The sequence below is a fragment of the Osmerus mordax genome, chromosome 14, assembly GCF_038355195.1.
Source record: "Osmerus mordax isolate fOsmMor3 chromosome 14, fOsmMor3.pri, whole genome shotgun sequence".
Lineage (NCBI taxonomy): Eukaryota > Metazoa > Chordata > Actinopteri > Osmeriformes > Osmeridae > Osmerus > Osmerus mordax.
Window position 1 is genome coordinate 12,323,357 of NC_090063.1, and position 21,726 is coordinate 12,345,082.

General features: G+C 46.6%; 3 protein-coding genes and 1 long non-coding RNA gene across 6 annotated transcripts in view; 2 read left to right on the top strand and 2 right to left on the bottom strand.

The window, feature by feature from the left end:
• The window catches only part of ctnnd1 (catenin (cadherin-associated protein), delta 1), an 11,345-nt gene extending 6,665 nt beyond the window's left edge, over window positions 1–4,680 (bottom strand). For both annotated transcript variants that reach the window (XM_067249804.1, XM_067249803.1), the window contains exons 1-10: window positions 4,660–4,680; window positions 3,049–3,120; window positions 2,831–2,956; window positions 2,409–2,701; window positions 2,183–2,267; window positions 1,829–2,013; window positions 1,480–1,723; window positions 1,073–1,295; window positions 671–872; window positions 83–200 (exon numbers count right to left, since the gene is read on the bottom strand). In XM_067249804.1, the coding sequence (XP_067105905.1) occupies window positions 83–200; window positions 671–872; window positions 1,073–1,295; window positions 1,480–1,723; window positions 1,829–2,013; window positions 2,183–2,267; window positions 2,409–2,701; window positions 2,831–2,953 (1,473 nt within the window). In that variant the 5' untranslated portion in view covers window positions 2,954–2,956; window positions 3,049–3,120; window positions 4,660–4,680. The remainder of the gene's footprint in view (window positions 1–82; window positions 201–670; window positions 873–1,072; window positions 1,296–1,479; window positions 1,724–1,828; window positions 2,014–2,182; window positions 2,268–2,408; window positions 2,702–2,830; window positions 2,957–3,048; window positions 3,121–4,659) is intronic.
• Window positions 4,681–7,710: 3,030 nt separating this feature from the next.
• Window positions 7,711–10,515, top strand: LOC136956007 (uncharacterized). Its single transcript, XR_010878203.1, has 3 exons — window positions 7,711–7,892; window positions 9,022–9,052; window positions 9,882–10,515. It is a non-coding gene; the product is annotated as an uncharacterized lncRNA (long non-coding RNA).
• A 645-nt stretch (window positions 10,516–11,160) lies between these two features.
• slc43a3a (solute carrier family 43 member 3a) lies at window positions 11,161–16,842 on the top strand. Of its 2 annotated transcripts, none has more exons than XM_067251072.1 (13): window positions 11,161–11,251; window positions 13,103–13,338; window positions 13,636–13,765; window positions 13,848–13,894; window positions 13,976–14,052; window positions 14,143–14,235; window positions 14,454–14,593; window positions 15,084–15,220; window positions 15,336–15,479; window positions 15,623–15,730; window positions 15,898–16,084; window positions 16,311–16,434; window positions 16,534–16,842. In XM_067251072.1, exons 2-13 carry the CDS (start codon window positions 13,149–13,151, stop codon window positions 16,657–16,659), a joined length of 1,503 nt encoding a protein of 500 aa, XP_067107173.1. In that variant the 5' UTR covers window positions 11,161–11,251; window positions 13,103–13,148; the 3' UTR covers window positions 16,660–16,842. The 2 variants fall into 2 exon arrangements, with proteins under 2 accessions (XP_067107173.1, XP_067107172.1); XM_067251071.1 differs by having other exon boundaries at window positions 13,124–13,338.
• On the bottom strand, window positions 16,721–21,546 carry LOC136956424 (E3 SUMO-protein ligase ZBED1-like). The gene is made up of 7 exons (XM_067250320.1): window positions 21,460–21,546; window positions 21,046–21,347; window positions 20,881–20,945; window positions 20,587–20,744; window positions 19,836–20,194; window positions 18,126–19,619; window positions 16,721–17,915 (listed from the first exon to the last, which is right to left on the bottom strand). The coding sequence occupies exons 2-7, from the start codon at window positions 21,190–21,192 to the stop codon at window positions 17,202–17,204; spliced, it is 2,937 nt and encodes a 978-aa protein (XP_067106421.1). The 5' UTR covers window positions 21,193–21,347; window positions 21,460–21,546; the 3' UTR covers window positions 16,721–17,201.
• Window positions 21,547–21,726: the final 180 nt, after the last annotated feature.

The following is a 21,726-nucleotide window of genomic DNA, read 5'->3' on the forward strand; positions in this document are numbered from 1 at the left end:
GATATAGAGATGGCATGAGGAATAACAGGATTAAGAAACAAAAGATTTAATCAACATTGTGTGTGTGTGAATGCCCCAGTACCTTGTTGTCAACATCTTTAAGGTCAATCTGTGATTGGACGATGTACATGAGCGAGTCGACCAATCCTGTGCACTCTCTAAGCTTCCTCCTGGCCTCGCTGCGCTCAGAGCTCACGTTTCTGGGAGATAGAGAGAGAAAGGTTAAGAGTGAGAGAGAGGTGTGCGAGTCGAGGGCGTGTGGGGTTGGAAAGAAGGGAGGTGGGGGGATATTAGGAGACCAAAAGAACTCTGTGACTACAAAAGGATTCCTGCACACAACCAAGACAATAAACCTCAACACCACACTACCAAAGTCTAGGTTAATCCTGTGGTGAGCAAGAGAGATGAGAAGGAAAGAAAGAGAGAGAGACAGAGAGAGAGGCTGAAAGGGTAGATCATGTTACTGCCTCCGTCTTTGTGCTAGTCTTGGCGGCCGCAGACACACCCTGCTCTACACCCCCCCCCCCCACCCGACGAGTACAACAAAGCTTCACTTCCTTTCACGGTCACTCATTCAAAGAAGAATGGTTATATAAAAAGCTGCCTAGCCACACATCACTTCTTTCCACCTCCCTCCCTCCCCCCTCCTCCCCTGCCTTTTATTGCTTACCGGAGGCAGCCGGCCGTGTTCGTGAGCGCCGTCTCCCATTCCAAGTGGCGGGGCTTGCAGTTCTCCTCTCCGCCCCCTCCGCCGCCCCCGCCCCGCTCCCAGCCGGAGTGGGGCACCATCACCTCGTCGGAGAGGGCGTGCAGGGCGTGGTCCACGATCTCCATCTTCACCGAGTCGTGGGACGACAGGTTCCACAGGGTGCCTGGTTTCGGAAGGGGGAGCCTTGGTCATCATCATCATCATCATCATCATCATCATCATCATCTCGGTATCCACATGCTTGTCTACCACCACTACCATAGTAATCGTCTTCAACATTGTATCGACATGCATTTCAAACCGCCTCCACCGTCATCGTCATTATCAACGACTCATCCTAATGGTCCTTGTCCTCTTCCTCACCTGTGATGGTGTCGGTGAGGTCCTGGTCCCGGGTCTTCCTCAGCAGGCGGACCAGGGCGGGGATGCCGTCGCAGTTCTTGATGGCGATCTTGTTGTCGTGGTCGCGTCCGTACGAGATGTTCTTGAGCGCCCCGCAGGCCGCGTGGTGCACCTCCTTCTTGGGGATGTCCAGCATGGAGACCAGGGCAGGGATTCCCTTCATACGCCGAACGTCTGACTTCACCTGGACGAGGAGAGAGGGGCGGGATAAGTACGAGAGAGAGAGGGAGAGAGAGTTAGGGAGTGAGAGAGAGAGAGTGCGAGTACGAGAGTGTTGATAGTTCATCAGTCACACCCAGATTGATTCAAGTGAAGAACTCACGTTTGCCGATGCTGGCACGCGCGTGTGTGTGTGTGAGAGAGAGTACCTTGTCGTTCTTGTAGGTGAGGTGCTGCAGGTATGCGGCGGCGTTGCTCCTCACGGGGTCCAGCCTGTAGTTGAGCATGGCGATGACCTCCGGCAGCTCAGGCTGCCTCCAGGAAGGGGGCGGGCCCTTCCGCAGGGTGCTGTCCAATGAGGCCATGCTCCCCCTCTCGCCCTGCGCCAGCGGGGCTCCGCCCCCCCAGTAGTACATGTCCCCTGCCCCACCGTCCAGGATGCCCTCGTAACTCCTAGAATGAGGACGAGGGGGGGGGGGGGGGGGGGGGGGTCAAACAGCGCGCGCACACACACCCTATGTCTCTCTCTTTCTCTCTCTCTCTCTCTCTCCCTCTCACCCTGTCCTGCGTGGGGGGCCGTGGGTGAAGTGGGCATTGCGTGGCACGGTGCCGTAGTGGATGGGCGGCCCCATGCCGTAGTCGGGCTCGTCGTATCCCATGCTCCTCTGGTCGTCCTCCAGGCCGTAGGGCTCCGGGACGAAGCGCTGCAGGCCCGACAGCTCCAGAGCACTGCCCATACGCACCTGGGAGGGGCGGGACGGGTTCACACACACACACACACACACACACATGAACCTCCAATGCATGATCCTACTCACCTACAGTAAGAGAATAGTAGGTACACACACACACACACACACACCAATGCATGATATTACTCATCTACAGTAAGAGCATACACACACCACCCACCTGTGGCTGAGCAGCATAGTGGTCCAGGTGGTTCCGGCTGTGTGACCTGTAGCCTGGGTCCAGGGTGTGGTAGCCATCGACTGGCCTGGGAGGAGACACACACAAACTCTTCATCACCACCACATCCAGCCATGTGGAAGCTTCTCAGTTTGACTCACAGCCACAGTGTAACAGTCATGATGCATGAACAGGCTTCCCGACAGCTCCCCTTCAGACAGGCCCCTACCTGTATCTATCGTCCATGCGCCCCCCCCTGTTCAGGCTGGCGTAGGTCTCCGAGGGGGGGCCTGCCCGGTAGTCCTCATACCCGACCGGGGGTCCGTAGTGGTAGTTGCGGGGCACTGTGGAGGTGGGGTAGTCCATGGGCACCGCCTGGCGGTAGACGCGCTCCATGGGCGTGGTGTAGCCCCCCATGCCCGTTACCGACCCCCCGCCGCCCCCCATGCCGTCCAGGGAGAGCGTGTCAGACACAGAGGGGATGACGTGCCTGGTGGTGGTGGTCTTGACCGTTTTCTTCACCTGGGATGGAGGGGTGGTGGAGGAGGAGAGGAGGAAGAAGGGATGAGGGGGTGTCGTGCAGCTATTTGCTGGGCTGTGCAGTCCCGTTGCAGTGTGTGTGCTTGTGTGTGTGATGTGCGCGCGTGTTACCGTCGTCTCTGTGCGTCGTGTGGTTCCGTCCTCGCCGGTTTCCACGGAGACAATGGGTGGAGCCTCTTGAGGTTCATCCTCTACGGTGAACGTCTCCTCGACAACGTGACCCGGCTCCATCATGTACTACACACACACACACACACACACACAGAGTAAAAAAACAGCACACACACACACATTCTCCCACTCAGAAAGTAAACACCAATAATACTTACATGTGACCCGTTGATGTGCGCCTCGCTCAGAGTGAGCCTCTCTATGTCCGCATCACAAGACACGCGCCCGTTCTGGAAGGAGGAAGGGAGGACGTTTAATGACCCTTAAACGACCCCCACACACACGGCATCGTGGGGGGGGTCTGTGTGAGCGTTCAGCGGTGAGTACCGACCCAGCGGCTTGTGACCAAGTATTTCAGGTATTACAAACATTTGAAAGCACAGGATTCCCATGGCATTGCATCAGATCCTGACACACACACACAGACTTGCTCACAGAGGATGGATTTGGTGAAGCACAGGAACATTCACCCCTATCGTTCCTTTGCCACAAAACCAAAACACTGACAGAGCAAAGTGGCATGCAAACGCACGAAAGGGGTGGGCTATTAAGTCATGTGAGAGAAAGAAATAGAATTTCATGACACCTCTTCCAGTTTCTGCAAGAAGGGATGGGGTGTATGGAGGGGGGGGGGGGCGGGGTGACACACCCAGCACATGCAGAAATGTGACTTTTTTTCCAAGAAAGGGAGATAGGCAGAGTAAGAGGCAGGTCCAGAATGGGCATGTGAGAACCTGTCAGAAAGTCCTTCTCTGCTCTGGGAGAGTTTGGCATGTAGAGGCGTGAGGGCTGAGTAAACAACGTGGAGATAACCGCACATTCCAAACCTGCCTGCTCGGCCACAACGCCCGCAACTGACAGGTACCAACCTCAACCCCAGACGCTTATCAGAACTGGGGATTACCTGGAAGGGACTGTATCGTGTATCTGGGTGTCCTTCCCAGAAAGACAGAGAGCGTGATACAGAGAGCGAGATACAGAGACAGAGAAAGAAAGAGAGAAACAGAGAGAGAGAAACAGAGAGAGAAACAGAGAGAGAGAAACAGAGAGAGAGAGAAACAGAGATGCAGAGAGAGACACAAAGAGAGAGAAACAGAGAGAGAGAGAGAGAAACAGAGGAACGGAGATCCCAAGTGCCTGTGTTTATGGAGAGGATTTGGGAGGAGGGTGAAGCACGGTCGGCCTCATGCATGCTTAATGTCAGGAGCCATACGTGCTTGAGTGGACATGAGTGTGTGTGTTTGTGTGGCTTTGAATGACCTTGCAGGATGGAGTGTATGTGTGTGTGATTCGATGCATCTGGTATACTTTCAGGATGAGTCAGGTAACCTAGCCTTCAACAGCCTAGACTGGCCGAAAACAACAGTTTTCATTAGCGTAGTAGTAGTCTTTCTATGTGTAAAATTAATGAATAATCAGGAGAAAAACAACAACAAAAAGGCGTACTTTTGTGTACTGCCGCCACAGGACTGGTGGTGACAAATGACAGACAACTTTCCATGCATAATGTCAACAAACAATAATGACAGAAAGCCGACAGAAAGCCACGTCGGCGTCACAACAGGACGTCTGTGCTCACAGAGACAAGATGGCGGGTTAGGGAGGGCTGCTGGAGAGACTGAGCCGAACGACTGACAGCAGAGCTTGAGGATGGAGCATGGAGGGCTGTTATTCAGAACGGGCATGGATGGGTGGATGGATGGATGGTTGGATGGAGGGTTGCCAGCATCGTACCCGTGGGGGGGGGGGGGGGGGGGGGGGGGCGTTACCTGTAGGGTGGGGAGGGGGCGGGGCAGGGTACCGGAGGCGGTCCCGCTGCACCGTCGCTCCTCCTCCAGGGCCCGACTCAGCATCTCAAACTGCCTCTCCTGCTCCCGCACAGAGGCCAGCAGGGAGGCCGCGCTCGCACACTGCTCCATACACACTGACAGAGAGAGAGAGAGAGGTTAACCCAGCACCACACACAGAGAGAGAGAGTCAGACAGAGAGAAAAGGGTCACACACGGTCATCCATTTCGGCTAGGCAAGAGAGAAGCGAGGGCATCATGAAGGCACAAGGTTGAGGAGGGTTGAAAGATGAGGAAGGGAGGGCGAGAGGAAAGACGAGAGGCGCACATCGGAAGACGTCGAGGAGGGTAGAAGCGAGGGGGAGAAAGGACAGTGGTAGAAGAGTGGGCGATCCGCGAGGAGCAGAAAGAGAGAGCCTCTCACTCTCTTCCGCGGCTCGAGAGCAGGCAGGCAAGCAAAAGGGAAAGAATAGAAATAGAGAGTGTGAGGAGGAGAGAGAATAACACCTTCACAGACACGGGCACCGTGTGAGGCTTGTTAGCACCTCTCAGCTCTGAAGTGAAAGAAGTACATGTGAAAAACGTGTGACGGCCCACGAAAGAGTGTGTAAGCGTGCAGGGAGTAACACAGGTGAGAGAGCCCGGGTTTCTGAAATTAAGTTTGGGAGGCCACAGTGTTCCTACATAGAACAAGCTTTTAGACAAAGCTCCATCCAAAAAAACATCCGTAATCAAAATATGCAAAATTGGATTCAGACAGAGCCAGGCACCAAAACACATCCAAAATCGTTTACATTTGTCCCACACACACACTCCTGGCTGGAAGCCAAACCTCTCAGACACTACTCTACACACAGGAGCATAACCCCCCTGCAGCTGTCTGCCGTGATATACAGGAACAATGAGACATGTGTACAAGGTCTGTGTGCATGTGTGTGTGTGCGTGCGTGTGTGTAAGAGAGAGACTCTGGGAGAAGGACGGGGCTAAATACAAGGTGTAGAGAGAGTGGGTGACGTGGATTTTATCCTTGAGAACTCAAACAGGGCAGCAAGTTTCGGTGAACTGACCCACTCTCCCACCTTTCTGCTTTCCCGACACAAACACACACACAGAGAACCTCTGGCACACATTCCAGTCGGAGCTCTGGCATGTCACATCCTGTCTCAGCTGTTGGAAGTTCTCTTGGTGAGGGAATCCTTTATTCTTTGAATCCTCAAGTCCTCCTTCACTCTCTTCTTTTCCAACTTTGCCCAATTTTGGGAGTGATGGGCAGGAATCCATCTTAACTTTATTACACTGGGAATAAGTTGCATTCAAGTGTGAACAGTATGCTGCTGCATTCCTGATAGAGCCACATTGATTTATTGCTCACTCCAAAAACATTAACACACACAAGCAAACTTTACTGGTATAGATCGCTATGGTGTGTCCTGAACTCGACCTAGCATTGAAAACGGTCCATATGCCAGTGTCACAGGTGTTATTGAGTTGCTTGTCAGTAATGCTTCCTCCACCTCAGTTCCACCAACATGCAGAAGACAAACAACACTGACAGGAAGTAACCATGATACTTCCACATGGTAAACCATGACTGAGAACTTTAACAAATATATCCTTATCATAACATTGAAAAATCCAATCCAGTTATCCAATTCAACTTTCTTCAGGACCTTCATTTGTCAGAATCCATGCATCTGAACGACAGCTGAAGCCTTACGCAGTAATCACATAAGTTTAAAAGACATCCTCTCACTCAAATTCATGAACATACACAACTAAAAGCAAAAGCTGCTGTTGTAGCCTGGACACTGCTTTGCTGACTCCGCCATATTTGAATGGAGAGTGAGAATGTGTGCGTGTGCACACGTATGCGGGTGTGTGTTACGCTGGGCTCAGTTCAACCGCTTCTCTCAATGCCACCTGCAGACTTTGGACTGTGGAAACACGCCCTGAGTGTAACGGACATACGAGGCAGAGAACTGGTGACCACTGGTATGTCACTGCGTGTGCCTTGGTAGGAGCCATACGGCCCATAGCCATCCAAGCTTCAGTACGAAGCCACAAAGTTCCTCTAATCCCTTGGTAGAGACAGGAGGACACATGCTCAGACAGCATCAATAAACCATCCACAATGTTTTCCTGAAGCAGTCAATTATTCACTATTTTCACATAGGAAGAATAATATAATAATTGATCTTTTAAGAGTCCGAGAGGATGAGTGTACAGAAAAGAGGCAAAAAACATTGGACACAATTAGTCCACTCTTGGTCAGATAATTGGCCAGGAAGTGAATGGAAATTAAAAACAGTCAGACTGTTCAAATATAAACACACACACACAGACCGCAGGTGTCGTAGTAGTTAGGGAGAAGGGGAGGGGCAGATACAACACCCGACTTCCGTGTAGGCCTATGTCTGGGACTGGGACACACCCTAGAGTTTTGAAAGCCCGTCATTACCAGGCTTCAAAAATGATACCCCTGGCAAGAGGAATGAGAAAAAGGGCTGTGTCGCACAACTATCCCAGTCACTGTGACAGAAAACAGAGCTAAGGCCTGGACATCATTTTACTAATTTGATAAAGCATTTTTTGGGACAAACACATACAGTTTACAAGGTCTGGAGATAAGGGGGACTTATACAAGGGGGACTTGTACAAACTCGCCCCCCCCCCCTCATTTCCTGATTTCAGAAGGTTAATGCCATTCCAAGGCAGTTTGGAAATGCAAAAACCATGATTGAAAACTCAGCTAACCCATATGCACCGACTGATCATCAAGTTCGCAGTAACATAGCTTGTGTCAGTGACCGAAGAAATCAGTGCTGCGGTACATTGTGAAATAGGAATCAGCATCTAGAAGACAGAATGCCGTAGCTTATCTACACCGAAAGCGTGAATAATGAACCACGCCTGTTATCCTACCCCACAGTCACAAGAGACCCACGGAACAGGTTTCTGGCTTCATCTAAACACCTTTCTTTGGATAGGAAGTCAATGACAGCCATGACATGAGTGTGTAATGACCAAAACTAAGATCATTATCGATAGCGGAGCATATTAAGCACAGAACAAAACCGCATTCAATAGCTGACTTCTTTTAATTACCACAAATTCAACTGGCATAACCTTGCAAATAATACAACATTTCAAAGGCGGGGTAACGTCATTGACCAGACAACAACTAGGCTTTTAAATGCAATTCAATAGCCTACAGGTAAGAAACAAACTTAATCAAAGACGACCAAATGCATAAATAACAGGCCACCGTTAGCTTGATCTATTTCTTTGCTTCCGCATCGAAGAGTCGGTTAAATGACTCATGTAGGGTCATAAAAAGAAAATCATATTTTTTTTAACTGGACCTTGGACTCGAAACGACCAGACTAAAGCGGAATGCCATTCAAGCAGAGTTCCTATTATGACCTACCGACCGAATGCCAAACCTCGGTAAACTGTAAAACTTTTCCTGCCCATTTCACGTTAGCTAGAATAGCTAACTACTGGTCTGCACTTATCAAACCAGACAGCACATTCCAGACTATTTGATGTACACGATATATCTAGCAGTCTGCAGCAGACAACTCTGTGGTTCTGAAACATTATGGAACGTCACATGTATCCTCAAAATTCCAAATGTCCACAAAGTAGCTAGCTCGCTAATTTTAAGTAATATCAATACTAGCCAATTACACATTTAATATAAGACAGCAAACCGAAATTAAATTACAGATGCCGGTTCCCTTAGCATAATGAGGTTATAAAAAACGACTTAGCAAGGTACTAATATGTTAGCTAGCTAGCCACTAGCCAACATAGCTGGCTATATTCATTCCAGCAAATAAATTGAGCCTCCATTTGTTTGGGCTAGCTTGGTGGCAAGCAAACAACACCTGTCAAGCAAAGTTGTTTAGTTTTCACATATTATAATTCATCCTCAAAATGTGTATCTAAAATTACCAATTCTGGAATCCAGATACTGTATTTTCAAGAAGGTCCACACAGCCAGACGAGAGCAGACAGAGCTCCTCTGTATGGCCTAACGAAAGAGGTTCAAACTACTGCGGTTGCGTTAGCAAGTAGCACAAGTGTTCATACAATTCCGATCCTGGGCGTCTATAAATGCCCGACTCCGATTTGTAGGTTTGTAAACCGATCAACGAAATCTCACAACATAGTCTACATTTGCTTAAATCAAATTAACGCGAGTAATCCAAAGTTTGTTGGGAAAACCAAACTACACATTTTGAACTATTGGAAACCTACCTATGATAGTAATCTCACTCCCCTGGTTAACTCCTCTTTCCTCTTGTTTCCTTCCTTCTCTGCTTCCTTGCCTTTCCAAGCTTTCCGCTGGAGAAGGGAGAGTTCATTACCGTAAGTAGCCTACGTTTAGCGCAATGCAACTTGTTTTTGATGTGCCTTGGTTACAATATGAACGCATTCAAATATTTATAATGGCAAAACTGAGATTACTGGTGTCTGAGGTCGAAAAAGTATATCTGCATTGCATGCTATTACCTTGAATTTGAAAAATCAATTAAAATCGAATGCTCCTAAAAAAAATATTTATCAACACGTTTTTATCAACAGTAGCCTAACAGCTAGCTGCCACCTAGCGGTTACATAAGTGATAACAGAGAACTGTCAATGTCCAGAGACGCGTGGTATGCTACTCAAATTACAAATTTCAATTATTACAGACACGGCCAAACACAACTAGCGCACGCTGGAAGAATGTAATTGCGATACAGCATCATCCATTACTAAGCAATTGGAACAATTGTCTTCGATTTAAATATAAAAACAAACGTCTTAATTCCTCAAGCTGTTTCGGCTGCATGTGTGTTTGTGTGTGGCCAACCAGAAGGAATGAGCCTACCGCTTTGAACGGTTGACCTAGAGAGGGGAAAAAGCTCCTTCACAATGACAGACAAGACGAGAGAGAGAGAGAGAGAGAGAGAGAGAGAGAGAGAGAGAGAGAGAGAGAGAGAGAGAGAGAGAGAGAGAGAGAGAGAGAGAGAGAGAGAGAGAGAGAGAGAGAGAGAGAGAGAGAGAGAGAGAGAGAGAGAGAGAGAGAGAGAGAGAGAGAGAGAGAGAGAGAGAGAGAAATAAATAAATATAAGAAAGAAACCTGACTGACATACCTCTGACACAATGAAGATGAAGGGTGTGATGGTTGACTTTTTTTGTTTCTTGTCCATAGTTTCTGAATATGATCCTGACATCTCCTGTCAATTGGCAACAGCTACCAATTGACCAGACAACCTTTTAGGAGAAATGGCATCAGTTCCATTGGAGAACACAGACAAGTCATTGCAACTCAACACATATCCAGACCATACATACACAGTCTGAAGGAGAAGGTCACAGCGTGAACCAGCTTGCCGGTGTGGTTTAACCACAGGAGAGAGCCAGGATGCCAGTACCTCAGACCAAAGTTGGGAGGAGATTACAGCCAAGAGCTTCGCCAAAGGGGCCCTGAGTTTATCAAACCCCCAACTACACTCCACTATCCTTGGGAACAACTCCACGAACACAGGTGGTGTGGCACTTACTTCATCACCCTTCCAGAAAACCAGCAAACCAGCTCAATGGTCAATGCTGTAGATGTCTCTGATCTCTCTGGAAATCAAAGAGGAAGTAGGAACCATAGGACTTCCTGTTATAAAACAAAAGAGGGGCGGTTTCTGTTTAAGGATTGTGGAAAAGGTGTCGCCCATAGCAAGGCCGTAGCCATGGAGTCAACATTGGGGGGGACAAATTAACTTTTTAATGATAATTTCGGACAGAGTGCACGGTTGCCTGTCGTAGCGTAGCACATTTATAACTGTATATCAATATATTGGGGGGGGGGGGGGGGGGGGGGGCATTTTGACCAGATTTGAATATTGAGATGCGTCCCCCCCAATATATATTATGATTTCGGCCTTGGCCCATAGAAACATATGGTTTACCTGGGCGCACTAGTGTCACACTCCCGTGTGACAGGTAAGGCTGCAGCTCAGTAGCCTTTGTGGGTGGGCTTCATCAGAAATATCCAGCTCCTTAGACACATCAAGTTTCATGCAAACTGTCTGCAATACGTGGAAACCCCACAAACACACGTGAAGGTTTGGGCACAGTGATGAGTGTGGGTGTTAGAGTAGACTTGATACAAGTATGTGTTTCTGTCTGCTATTACGTGAAATAGTCCTGATCGATTTTGCAATAAAACTGTTATAACCCTCTAAATCCATCTCCTGTTAATTCTGTTTAGGTCTGGTTACCCCTAATAGCCTGGTTTCTCTGACTGGTCTAACTGCTTGACCAACTCATGAAGAATAAGCATGCACCAGTTCAAGACTCACATGGAGGTCCACGTGGCCCGTGTTGGCATGTCTTTGGCCATATGCAACAGAATCCAAAAGTAGATTTGTCAGGTCCCGCTCTTTGCTGTGCCGTGAACGCGCATAAAGACAGGTGGACAGACAGTGAGAGCGCGCGTTAAGAAAAGGGAGTCTGACACGATCCACAAATTGTGCTGCCGCATACCAAGACATTTCAAGGCATGAGCTAATGAGAAAATATACAAAGGTAAACTACGTGATTTATGTTTTAAATATATTCAATTATATAGTTTAAACCTCAAAACTGATGAATGGAAAACGTATTCCTTAAAGGATCAGATGATAAGTATAACATTTTGATTAGAAATGACGTCCACGTTCACAGCAATAATCAATAATGTACATATATCACATTTAATCCACCGCACCTAACCGTATATTTATTTAAGTGTCATTATAATGTAGGAAAATGTGCTCAGTAACAACAGGAAACTGTTTTCGCCATGTGTGGATAACGGTAATCTAGATTAGCTGTAATCTGCCATGCGTTCGTTGAGTCGCGGCATGGTTTCCTCGAGATTTATAATGGGGCAATTCTGTAAAATACGCGAGCGAAAATGATTTCATTACCAATGATGTTGTGCATAGGGTTCACTTCAAACATAAAAAGAAAAGGTGAGATAGCATACTTCTTTACAAAGCTGAGCAAATTGGATCAGGTGCAAATAGACTCCAGCCTTTGCACCATCCCAAGATCTCAGAGCAGCTCCCTACCCGAGGCTAGTCAGAGTCAATGTGGTCAGACTTCACAAGGACCCTGTTTACCAGCACCAGGTCAGAGCATACTAGGCAGTCAGTCACCTGCCAAGTTTAGTGTGTGTGTGGCCACAGATGTAGGCCTACACAAAAAAGGTGATTTGTTTTCAGATTAAGCATCACTTCATGATTCATGAGTGTTCTTGTTTTGATGGCTGTGGCATTTTTTTTGAGTATACACCAATAGTTAATTAACCTCTAACCTGGTTAGACATTTACATTACATCGAGCGACGTACAGTAAGTACAGGGACATTCCCCTGAGGCAAGTAGGGTGAAGTGCCTTTCCCAACGACACAACATCATTTGCCAACTGGGAATCGATCCGGCAACCTTCTGATTACTAGCCCTATTCCCTAACCGCTTAGCCACCTGACTCCCTGAGACCCAGATGCTATTTTAATGAAAACAGTGACTCAGTGAGTTCAGTACAGTGTGTGTAATAAATACATGAGTTGCTTAATGAAGAATATGATTAAAGCAACCCTAGTGGACCATACTCGGCCACACTGAAGAACTCAGGCTTAAGTGAATTGTAATTTCTACTTCTAATCAGCAATCATATGAATACTTTACACTGCTTAGATGCCAGGCTAAGTTTACAAACACATTTTCAGTCTTGGTCTGTGGACCCCCTGAAGTAGACCTGGCCACCACATATATAAAAGTCTGGTTCCGCCACTGCATAAGAAATGCAACACAGTTATAATAACGTTGCTACAATCTTTTTTTTTTTTTACTGTATTATGATAGGCCAGAATGTTAAATAAATGAATTACATTGTACAGTAGTTTATTTACTAAGCAAAGGGATCTAACACAGGTTGAATTAATATAGACAACGGAAGATGACAAGAAAGTCACACACTTTTTTTTTGTTTTTTTGTGAAAAAGAGGAAGTGTGAAAGAGGTTTAGTTTGGATCATCGAGTAGCAACAATTATACATCTGCTTCTGTATGTGCAAACATGCACACTTCCATCTACACTTTTTACTGTAAGTGGCTCCACAACATCAATGTTGACAGTCATAGAGCATGACAGTTCCAGTAAGAATTACTGATATGAGGTAATTAAACCTGATCTGTATCTACCACCCAGCATTTCTTATTCAACCCGTTTGCAAGTACCCGACATAAAAACAATATTGTTAAGGACATGGATATACTGTAGACTTCTTAGATCACACATAAATGACCACACAGTAAAATTGAAGTAAACAAACAATCACTTTGCATATACAAATAACTGTTCAATTTAGTAAGCCCCCCTAAATTTTAACACAGGCTTTTTCCTTTGAGTTATAGACATTCAGACAGTCAACGGTGAAGGATGCTGGGATGTGAGGGCAGGACAGGGCAGAGGTATCGTCTGACCCTGGTCACAGGATTGGTGGAGTGTCTGTGTTTCGCTGGAGTCGTGTTTGGCTACGCCTCTCTGGTGTTTGTGCTGAAGGAGGATGGATACTTCCAGGACTTGTGTGTCAATGTGACTGGAGCCAACAGTACTCTGGTGAACACAGGTGAGTCTTAGACAGTTCCTCCATCTGAAATGGTTCCTACATTTGCTGCTGTGGACTGGGAGGATAGTTTGGATTGGGTGGGAAAGATAAGAACAGAGAAGACACTACATAATGGATAGAGGACGTGTGACCACGCTCTTTATACATTCACCAGTCATTTTGTAAAAGGTATACCGTAACTGTTGTTGTGTGTTACCATGCCTGTACCCCAATGTGTCTCTACAGTACCTCTTCATTATGATAACCTTTATCTCACCTCCATTTTCTGCTATATCACTCTTTCTCTCATTTTCTCAGACTGTGGAGCGCAGGATGAACAGTTTTCTCTGGTCTTCACCATCGCCTCATTTCTGAACAACTTCCTCAGTCTTCCCAATGGAGTAATATTTGACTGCTTTGGCACCATGGCGACGAGGCTGCTGGGAATGTGAGTACCAAAACACTACTTTGGCTCCATTCTAAGGCTCCTTGCTATCATGGACACATGTATTCTATGTGTTCTTCTCCAGATTCCTCTATACCACCGGTACCTTGCTAGTAGCCTTCTCCAGTGCAGGTAAATATACTTTAAACTCCATTTTGTACCACGCAAATACACTAGAGATAATAACAAAGCCTCTTTCTTTTTCTCAAACAGTGTATTCTTTGCTGCTGTTCCCAGCCCTATCCTGCATTGCTGTGGGAGGAATACTGTTGCTCATTACAAACATGCAGGTGCATATACACACACAAGATGATGTACAGCCATTTGTCAGATATGAGGTATGAGTAACACACAGGTACTGTCATTCTTGCCACTGACAGGTTGGTAACCTGTTCGGGTCCCGTCGCTCCACCATTATTACCCTCTATAATGGAGCCTTTGATTCTTCCTCTGCAGTCTTCCTCCTATTTAAGGTAAAATGGAGACAGAAACAGCCAAGACTGCCACCTGTATCAAACAACCTAGTGGTTCCCTCTGCCTTACATAGAAATCGAGATGCAGGACCATACTGCCACCTAGTGGACAGACACTGTCAAATGGCTCATCTCATAAAGCTTCTGTAGATCCCAGATTTAGTGGTTCTTAATCCCATGTTCCCTCCTTCCTCTCTCCCTCCCCCCATCCATCTCAGGTGCTGTATGAAGTAGGAGTCTCTCTACGCGCCTCCTTTCTGGTTCTCTCCGTCGGCAGTGTTTTCCATCTTCTCCGGACATTCTTCCTCTTACCCAGAACTCACATCCCCTACCCCCTACCGGAATGCTACACCTACGGGTATGGACACAAAATATGATAATCTGTAGGGGGTTCCTTCTTTATTTGGCTCTTGGATATTGACAAGTACAAAACAACATTTAGTCGTTTTATATGGGAGCTGTTTTTTCCCCCGTATTGATGTCACTGACCATACTGCAGGGGCGATTCTAGGATCAGACCTTTAGGGGTGCTCAGCCTCCAATGAGAATGTGACATGAATACAGTGCTTTGCAAAAGTGTTAAACCCCCTTGCTAATAAATCCCTAATTTCACTGGATAACAATTAATACATTTATTTATTAGTATGCAAATTATTGAATGAATTAAAAAACTAAGGATGTCCCTTCATGAACTAACAGCATCAAATGATAATAAACAATAATTAAAAAAAACATTTTTATTGTTATATTTAGGGGTGCTGAGATGAAATTTAGGGGTGCTTGAGCACCCCTAAAAAGGGTCTATTATCGCCACTGCCATACGATATATCTGATCTTATCTTAAACAGAATAAGCTTTGGTAAAGAAAACAGCTACGACGTAGAGGAGTTTGAGAAAACCCAAGATGCCACATTAACACCAGATGGAGAGGGGGAAACTGATGATAGGCCCTTACAGTCCGAGGATGTTGGGCCTTCTGAAGACGGTATTGTTTAACCAACCTAATTTCCTCTTCTCGAAGAAACATCTTTCTGCTGTTCGAGAGTCAAATAAGAAGAAAATCCATGTTTTTGTTTGGCTTTGTGTGAATGTGCAAACAGTGGTCAGTTTCAGGAGCTGTGTCCTGTCCTGGTTCTTCTTGTGGCACCTTATCTGGCTGTCTGTCATGCAACTGCGTCACTATCTATTCATTGGAACATTAAACCCTATGCTCAACCGCCTGGCCAACAACGATCCAACCCTGGGTAACACACACATACTGTACTATCATCTGCGTCAATGTAGCATGTATTCAGCAGACATGGGGTTTTGACTCTAGTAGTAGTCTAATAGTCTCTTAGCATGTTGCTAACTTCCAAACACTGCTCCTTCTCTCCCTTTCTCTCAGTGAGTAAGTACACCAATGCATTTGCCTTCACCCAGTTGTGTGGGGTTCTCTGTGCTCCCTGGAACGGCCTCCTCATGGACAGACACAAGGGCAGGCCTCTGGCTCCAGGTGAGCGTGTTGAGTGACTTCATACTCCTGAGACCAGGACATTGTTGTTTCAAATATATCAAGTTATATGTTTGGATGCAATAAACACGATTTAAGAATAACGTATGTGAAAACATAGCCTTTATAGTTAGATGTTCTTCATCGCCTCATCTGTCAACCCTTTTCAGGAGAGACAGAGAGGGAGGCGGACCTGCGCTCGTCCATTCTTTCCCTCTTCCTCACCTCCCTGCAGTGCCTCCTCTTCTCTGTCTGTGCCTCCACTCCCGTCCTCCCGCTCCAGTACCTCACCTTCATCCTGCAGGTCCTCAACCGCTCATTCCTCTACGGAGGCAACGCCGCCTTCATCAGCATAGCGTAAGTAAAAGTGGAACCGAGGGGAGGGGGGGGGGGAAATGACAGGTAAGGTGTGATAGCAGTGTGCGTGTAGATTGGAGGCGGTGTGATAGCAGTGTGCGTGTAGATTGGAGGCGGATGGGGTGAGAACAGTAATTGCTGTTATCAAACAAGCAAAAGTTGGTGATGGAAATAAATGATATACATACTTCACCAATCCATTAATATGTCTCTCTTTCTAAATTAGTTTCCCACCCAGTCACTTTGGGAAGCTGTACGGTCTGATGATGTCTCTGTCAGCGGTGGTGTCTCTGCTCCAGTACCCTTGCTTCGCCCTAGTCAAAGGAACCCTGGGAGGGGACCCCTTCTATGTAGGTGGATGACGAATGTGAAGCGCCTAAGAAACTAGACCGGGATGATAGTGACTCCATACTAACTTCTGGTTGTCCTTCCTCTGCCTTTTGTTTCAGGTGAACATTGCTCTGACCTTGCTCACTTTGCTGGCTTTTATCCACCCACTGTGTGTCTGTCTCTACTGCCGGAGGCTGGCCAACCAGAGGGAGGATGGACGGATGGATGCCGGTACAGGTGGCTGAGGCCAAACTGTAGGGACGTTCCAAGAAAGTAAAGGCTATTTAAATGCGTTTTTATGTAATGTGTATGGGTGACATGACATGACAATGTTTTGGAAAACGGTATTTTAGTAACGTTTTTGCAGTATTTTTTGTATCGTCTCACAATTTGGTTACAGTTGACAATAAAAATGTACATGAGCAGTTTTAACTTGTCATATTGTCCAGCATCACTCAGAGAACATTAATACAGACTTTACTACAGAACAAGGTTTTCTGCAAGGGGAAGCAGTGTTTTGGTTTTACAACCAAAGTATACACTCCATAAAGCACCTGATGCAAGTTTTTTTTTCTTATATGAAAACAACTTAATGGGTTATTTATTTGCTCAATAACATCTAAAAGTGGTATGACCGCTGGTGCCAGTAAAGGCAGCCAAGGAAAGGAAAGTACAGTTATGTAAAAAATGTTGGCTACTTAAAAACTGTATCGCCTGAGTCCCTGCATTACTCTCCAGCACCGGTAACAGGTGTGTACATCTTGTGGCACTAAGCCATGTACTAGTTCTAGATACAGGTGCCCTGCTCTAGGCAGCTAAGATGGTTATGATGCAGGAACAGAAGCTGATCCAGCATAGCAGAAGGGATATTCCTCCTGTTCCTGTGCATGGCCCCTTCCCCCTGGCTTTGGAACACCTCCGCGGCTCCGCCCACCACGGCCGGTGCTGCCAGATATGCCCGTGCCACCTTGGCCAGCAGAGGCATTACTGTGCACTTTGCCCTCCACCACTGAAGGGGGGGCTGCTCTATCAAGGCAGAGTCTTTCTTCGCCCTGTACAGGGACACCTCTGCGTCCACGCACTCCTCCACTGACAGCAACTTGCTCTGGGCCTGTGGACCATACAGATCGCCCAGTAGGAACTCCATACCAGATGCAGAGTTTGACTCTGTGGTCTGCATGGTTTCAGTCTGGACTTCCTCCTCCTCCTCCTCCTCCTCCCCTTGGTAGCCAGGGGAGCTAGCCTCAGACTCTTCCTCCATTTCCTCCTCTTCATCATCGTCATCGTCGTTCTTCTCTGCTTTGAAGCTGATCGGCGCGCCCTCTTTCAGACGCTTACTCCGTCGAGGACACCCGTCCATCTCCCATGGTAACAGTGAAGAGGAGTTCCTCTTGTTCTTCCCGACCCTGTGATTGGCGGATGACTCTAACTGGCGACTACTCCGCTCTTCCTCTGCCCTGACAGCCTCTTTCTTCAGCCAATCAAAAGTGTCCACTTGATCCTGGAATTTAGGACACAGGTAAACAATTTCAATGTTGATACAGATTAAGAACATATCATGTTTCTGTCACACGTTCTAAGGACGCAATTCCTTCATTCATTATTAGAAATAATAATTTACCTTCCAAAACAACAATATAACTTTCTGGTACAACATTGGCTATAAGAAATTGACATACAGTTTAATTTTTATTTCAGGGTAGTTAGTTACCTTCTGTTCCATAAACCTTAAACCATGGAACTGTGGGTCAAGGGCACACGCCAAACAAATAATCCGATTGACCTGAGGGTTGTCATAGAAACTCTTCAGGGTTGTACTTATTATCTTCTTAACTTCTTGTAAGATGGCGGAGACCCCTGGGCCCAAGGCAAGGTGGCGTGAGAGCAACCCGGTGAGGATGGGCTTGATCAGCGAGAGCCGTGGGTATGCTTCTTTAGCAACAGTGTTGCACGCCACATCCAAAGGCTTCAGCACCAAGCAGAGGTCATCCAGAACCTTCCAATCAGAAGGCTCTGGAAAAACAGCGTCCACAATGGTTTTGTTGGAGATATGAGAGATGGAGCTTATTTTACAGTTGTCTGATGAAACACTGTTTGTAGAAACAGAATCTTTAGTAGTGGTTGCACCTCTCCTGTCTTTGAATTCTTCACTCTTCTCCTTGATCACCTCCGATATCAGGGCCTGATGGCGAAGGAGAGTCTGCAACACACAGTAGAGCCGGTTCCATTCAGGCTTGATGTTAGTCCAAGACTTGAGCTCAGCCAGGTCTTGCTGTCCCAAGGCTGTGAACAGTTTCCTGGAATACGGAGATTGGTCTCTGTTTTTATTTTGGCTGTGGAAGACACTTGATAGGAGGCTCTGAAAAAGGCCAAGGGTGCTGGAGATGACAGGATGTGACATCACTTGCCGTATGCATGCCTCGACAACGGTCAAGAAACAGGGGATGAGTGGGAAGTCCAAGTTGGAGCGGTTCACCTGCACTGACCCAGAGATCTCGTCTCCGGACACAGAGTCCTCACACTCTAGAAAGGTGGTGGAGTTAGGATGTAGAGCGCTCTTTGCTTGTTCTCTTCTTTTACTTTCCTTCTTTTCCATCAACTTAATCTTTTCACTCTCGTCCCCTCCAATGATGACTACACAAGGCTGGCAGATGCCCCACTCTTGAGCCATAGACCTCACTTTGGCCTCCACTGATGTCCAATCTTCTTTTCCAGTCTCGGTTTCCCACAGCCTTTGTGTGCCGAGAGCCAGTGTGTGTGGACTGAAATCAAAGTCTAGGAAATGAGCCCACAGGGTAACGTATGTCTCACTGTCACCCTGCCAGTCACGACCCCACACATCTGCACTGAGGGTCACATAGTTAGGCTCCAGAACTTGAGAAGTGCCAGCACAGGATGCTTTTGTTCTTGAAATGGTCCCAGATTTGGACTGAATGGTGGTGTGTTTTGAGTCCTTCTCCTCAGCGCTCCCTGCATAAGTAGTGAACGTTTTTGTCCTGATCTTTTTCTCCCGGGCATGGAGGTCAGTCAGTAGGCCCCCTAACTGCCAGGCAGAAGGCAGCTCCTGGTTGGAGGGCAGCAGGGTGCGGATCATCTGCCTGAAGCCTTCTCCTTCCACCATGCTGGGAGGAAGCAGATCCCTAATAAGGAAGTCTGCAATGGCATTGGTGGTCTGCGTGGCAGGTCTACTGGGCTGTGTGCTACTCTGATGGGTCGTGGGCAGTTCATGAAATGGAGGTGAACCGTGGCTATCCAATGAAATGCCTCTTAAGATACTCTCCCTTTGAGAGTATCTGTATTTATGGGTTTGGTTGTTAGTTAAATTGCGATGCCGCATTTTGTGACTGTGTCCTAGATGATTGAGCATGGCTGTCATGCTCCCATTAAAAGGCACATTCTCCCCACACAGCTTACACATCACCCTCGTCTTGTCCAGGGGCAGACCACTACCACTGGGGTCAGCTTCAAACCCAAAGAAGTACCACACTCTAACCTGAGCAGTGTTAGGGTGCTTTAGCAGCTTATCCGCCCCCTCAACAAAGTCATAGTCCTGCACTTCCATGGCAGAGCATTGATTGGGATCGTTGCTGTCAGCCTGTGACCTACTGGAAAGACTACTGGTCCCAGACATGTTGATATATGACTGGTTACCGTTGAACCAGCTGGGAGAGTCATGGGGTTCAGGGAAAGCAGCAACTCCTGGTACACGAACAAGTTGGATGTCCTGGAAAATGCTAAGCAGGTTCTCTTTGTCCCCATATTTACACTTGATGCTCTCACCTGTATCACAGGGGAAAAACAAAGGCAAATAATTGAACATGCCTTTTTCAATAATACACAATCTGAGATTGTGTATTATTATTACTACACTGTAATGACCACTCATGCTGCTCATTCTTATTCTTATATATATTTTATTATATTTAAATTGTTTTATTCTTAGATTGTTTAGTTCATAGGAATAGTTAAACTTCTGTACCTATACTTAAGATTTGTATATGTTTAGTGTTTGCACCTCCCTGCCACAGTAAATTGCGTATTTGTAGAACATACATGGCGAATAAACCGAATTCTGATTCTGATGGAACGGTATTCAAATTCATGCGATAAAACTGTAGCAAGGCTTTTGAATCATCGATTTTAACACTTAGGATTCCCACAGCCACACTCACCAAGACCTAATCCCAGAAGGGCAGCATACTCCTTCCCAATGCAAACTTTCACTTCTTCCCCTGGGGAGATGGGCTTGGAGACCCTGTAGTAGATTTCCCTTTGCCACTGGAACACAATGAGGTTGTGCTCCTCCTCACTGGTGGTACATGACACAAACCTGAACATGGACAGAAAGACACCACAGTTCAATGTGACTTCAATGTGACTTCTGATTCTGATTCTAATGTTTCTCAAGTATTGAGGTGCGAGGTCTGTATGAATAGCATCAATTTTGTTTTTATTCAACCCTTCACCTCATCCAGTTGGATTTGTTTTCATCTGAAGCATCAATATAGCAGTAGGTGTCGCTTTCTTTAATCTAAGAACAAGGAAAATAATAGAAATTTTTACGGAGCTTAAAAAACTTTTCACTTCAGTAATGCAAAAATGATGATACAATGATTTAGGTTCACACTTACGGCCCAGGCATATCTGAAGCAGGTCAACTGTCCTTGGGCCATCTCCCCTTTGAAGGGTCCAAATACACTGCCCTGGTGTAGCAGAGTCTTAGCAAACACCCTTAGCTCCTGCACCCCGTCCTGTAACGAACTCTCAGGGGAGGACATCTTTATTAGATTAAGGCATATAGGGAGTGTGGCCACTGCTCTTGATGCACCTTCATGGAATGGCTCCCCCAGTACCACACTGTCTGCTATGAGGTTTTCCAGGGAACTTTGGGGAGTAAATAAATCCGTACTGTCCACAGGGGCCACGCTGCCACCTGGAAGAAGAGATGGATGGAGGGATTTGTGTAACAAACAATGTTTACCAATTGATTTAACTAGAGTACATGTGGATAAGATGGACATCGATATATTGCTCACAAATGTTACCTGAAAACAAATTCTGCCAAGAAGATGCAATGCCAGCATCATTGCCACCAGAAAGATTGCCAAACTCCTCTGGATGATGTATTCTCAAGTGAGCTCTTAAATTAGTTGTGTTTCCGTCTTTGATACGTACTATCCTTCGGCACATTAGGCAAATTGCTTCGTCCTTTATAGTCGGTTTTCCTGTATCATCTGCTTTAAAACCGTAGTAAAGCCATATTTTGCTAAGCGGCTTAGCACTACGTGTAAAGCTATATTTTGAAACTAAAT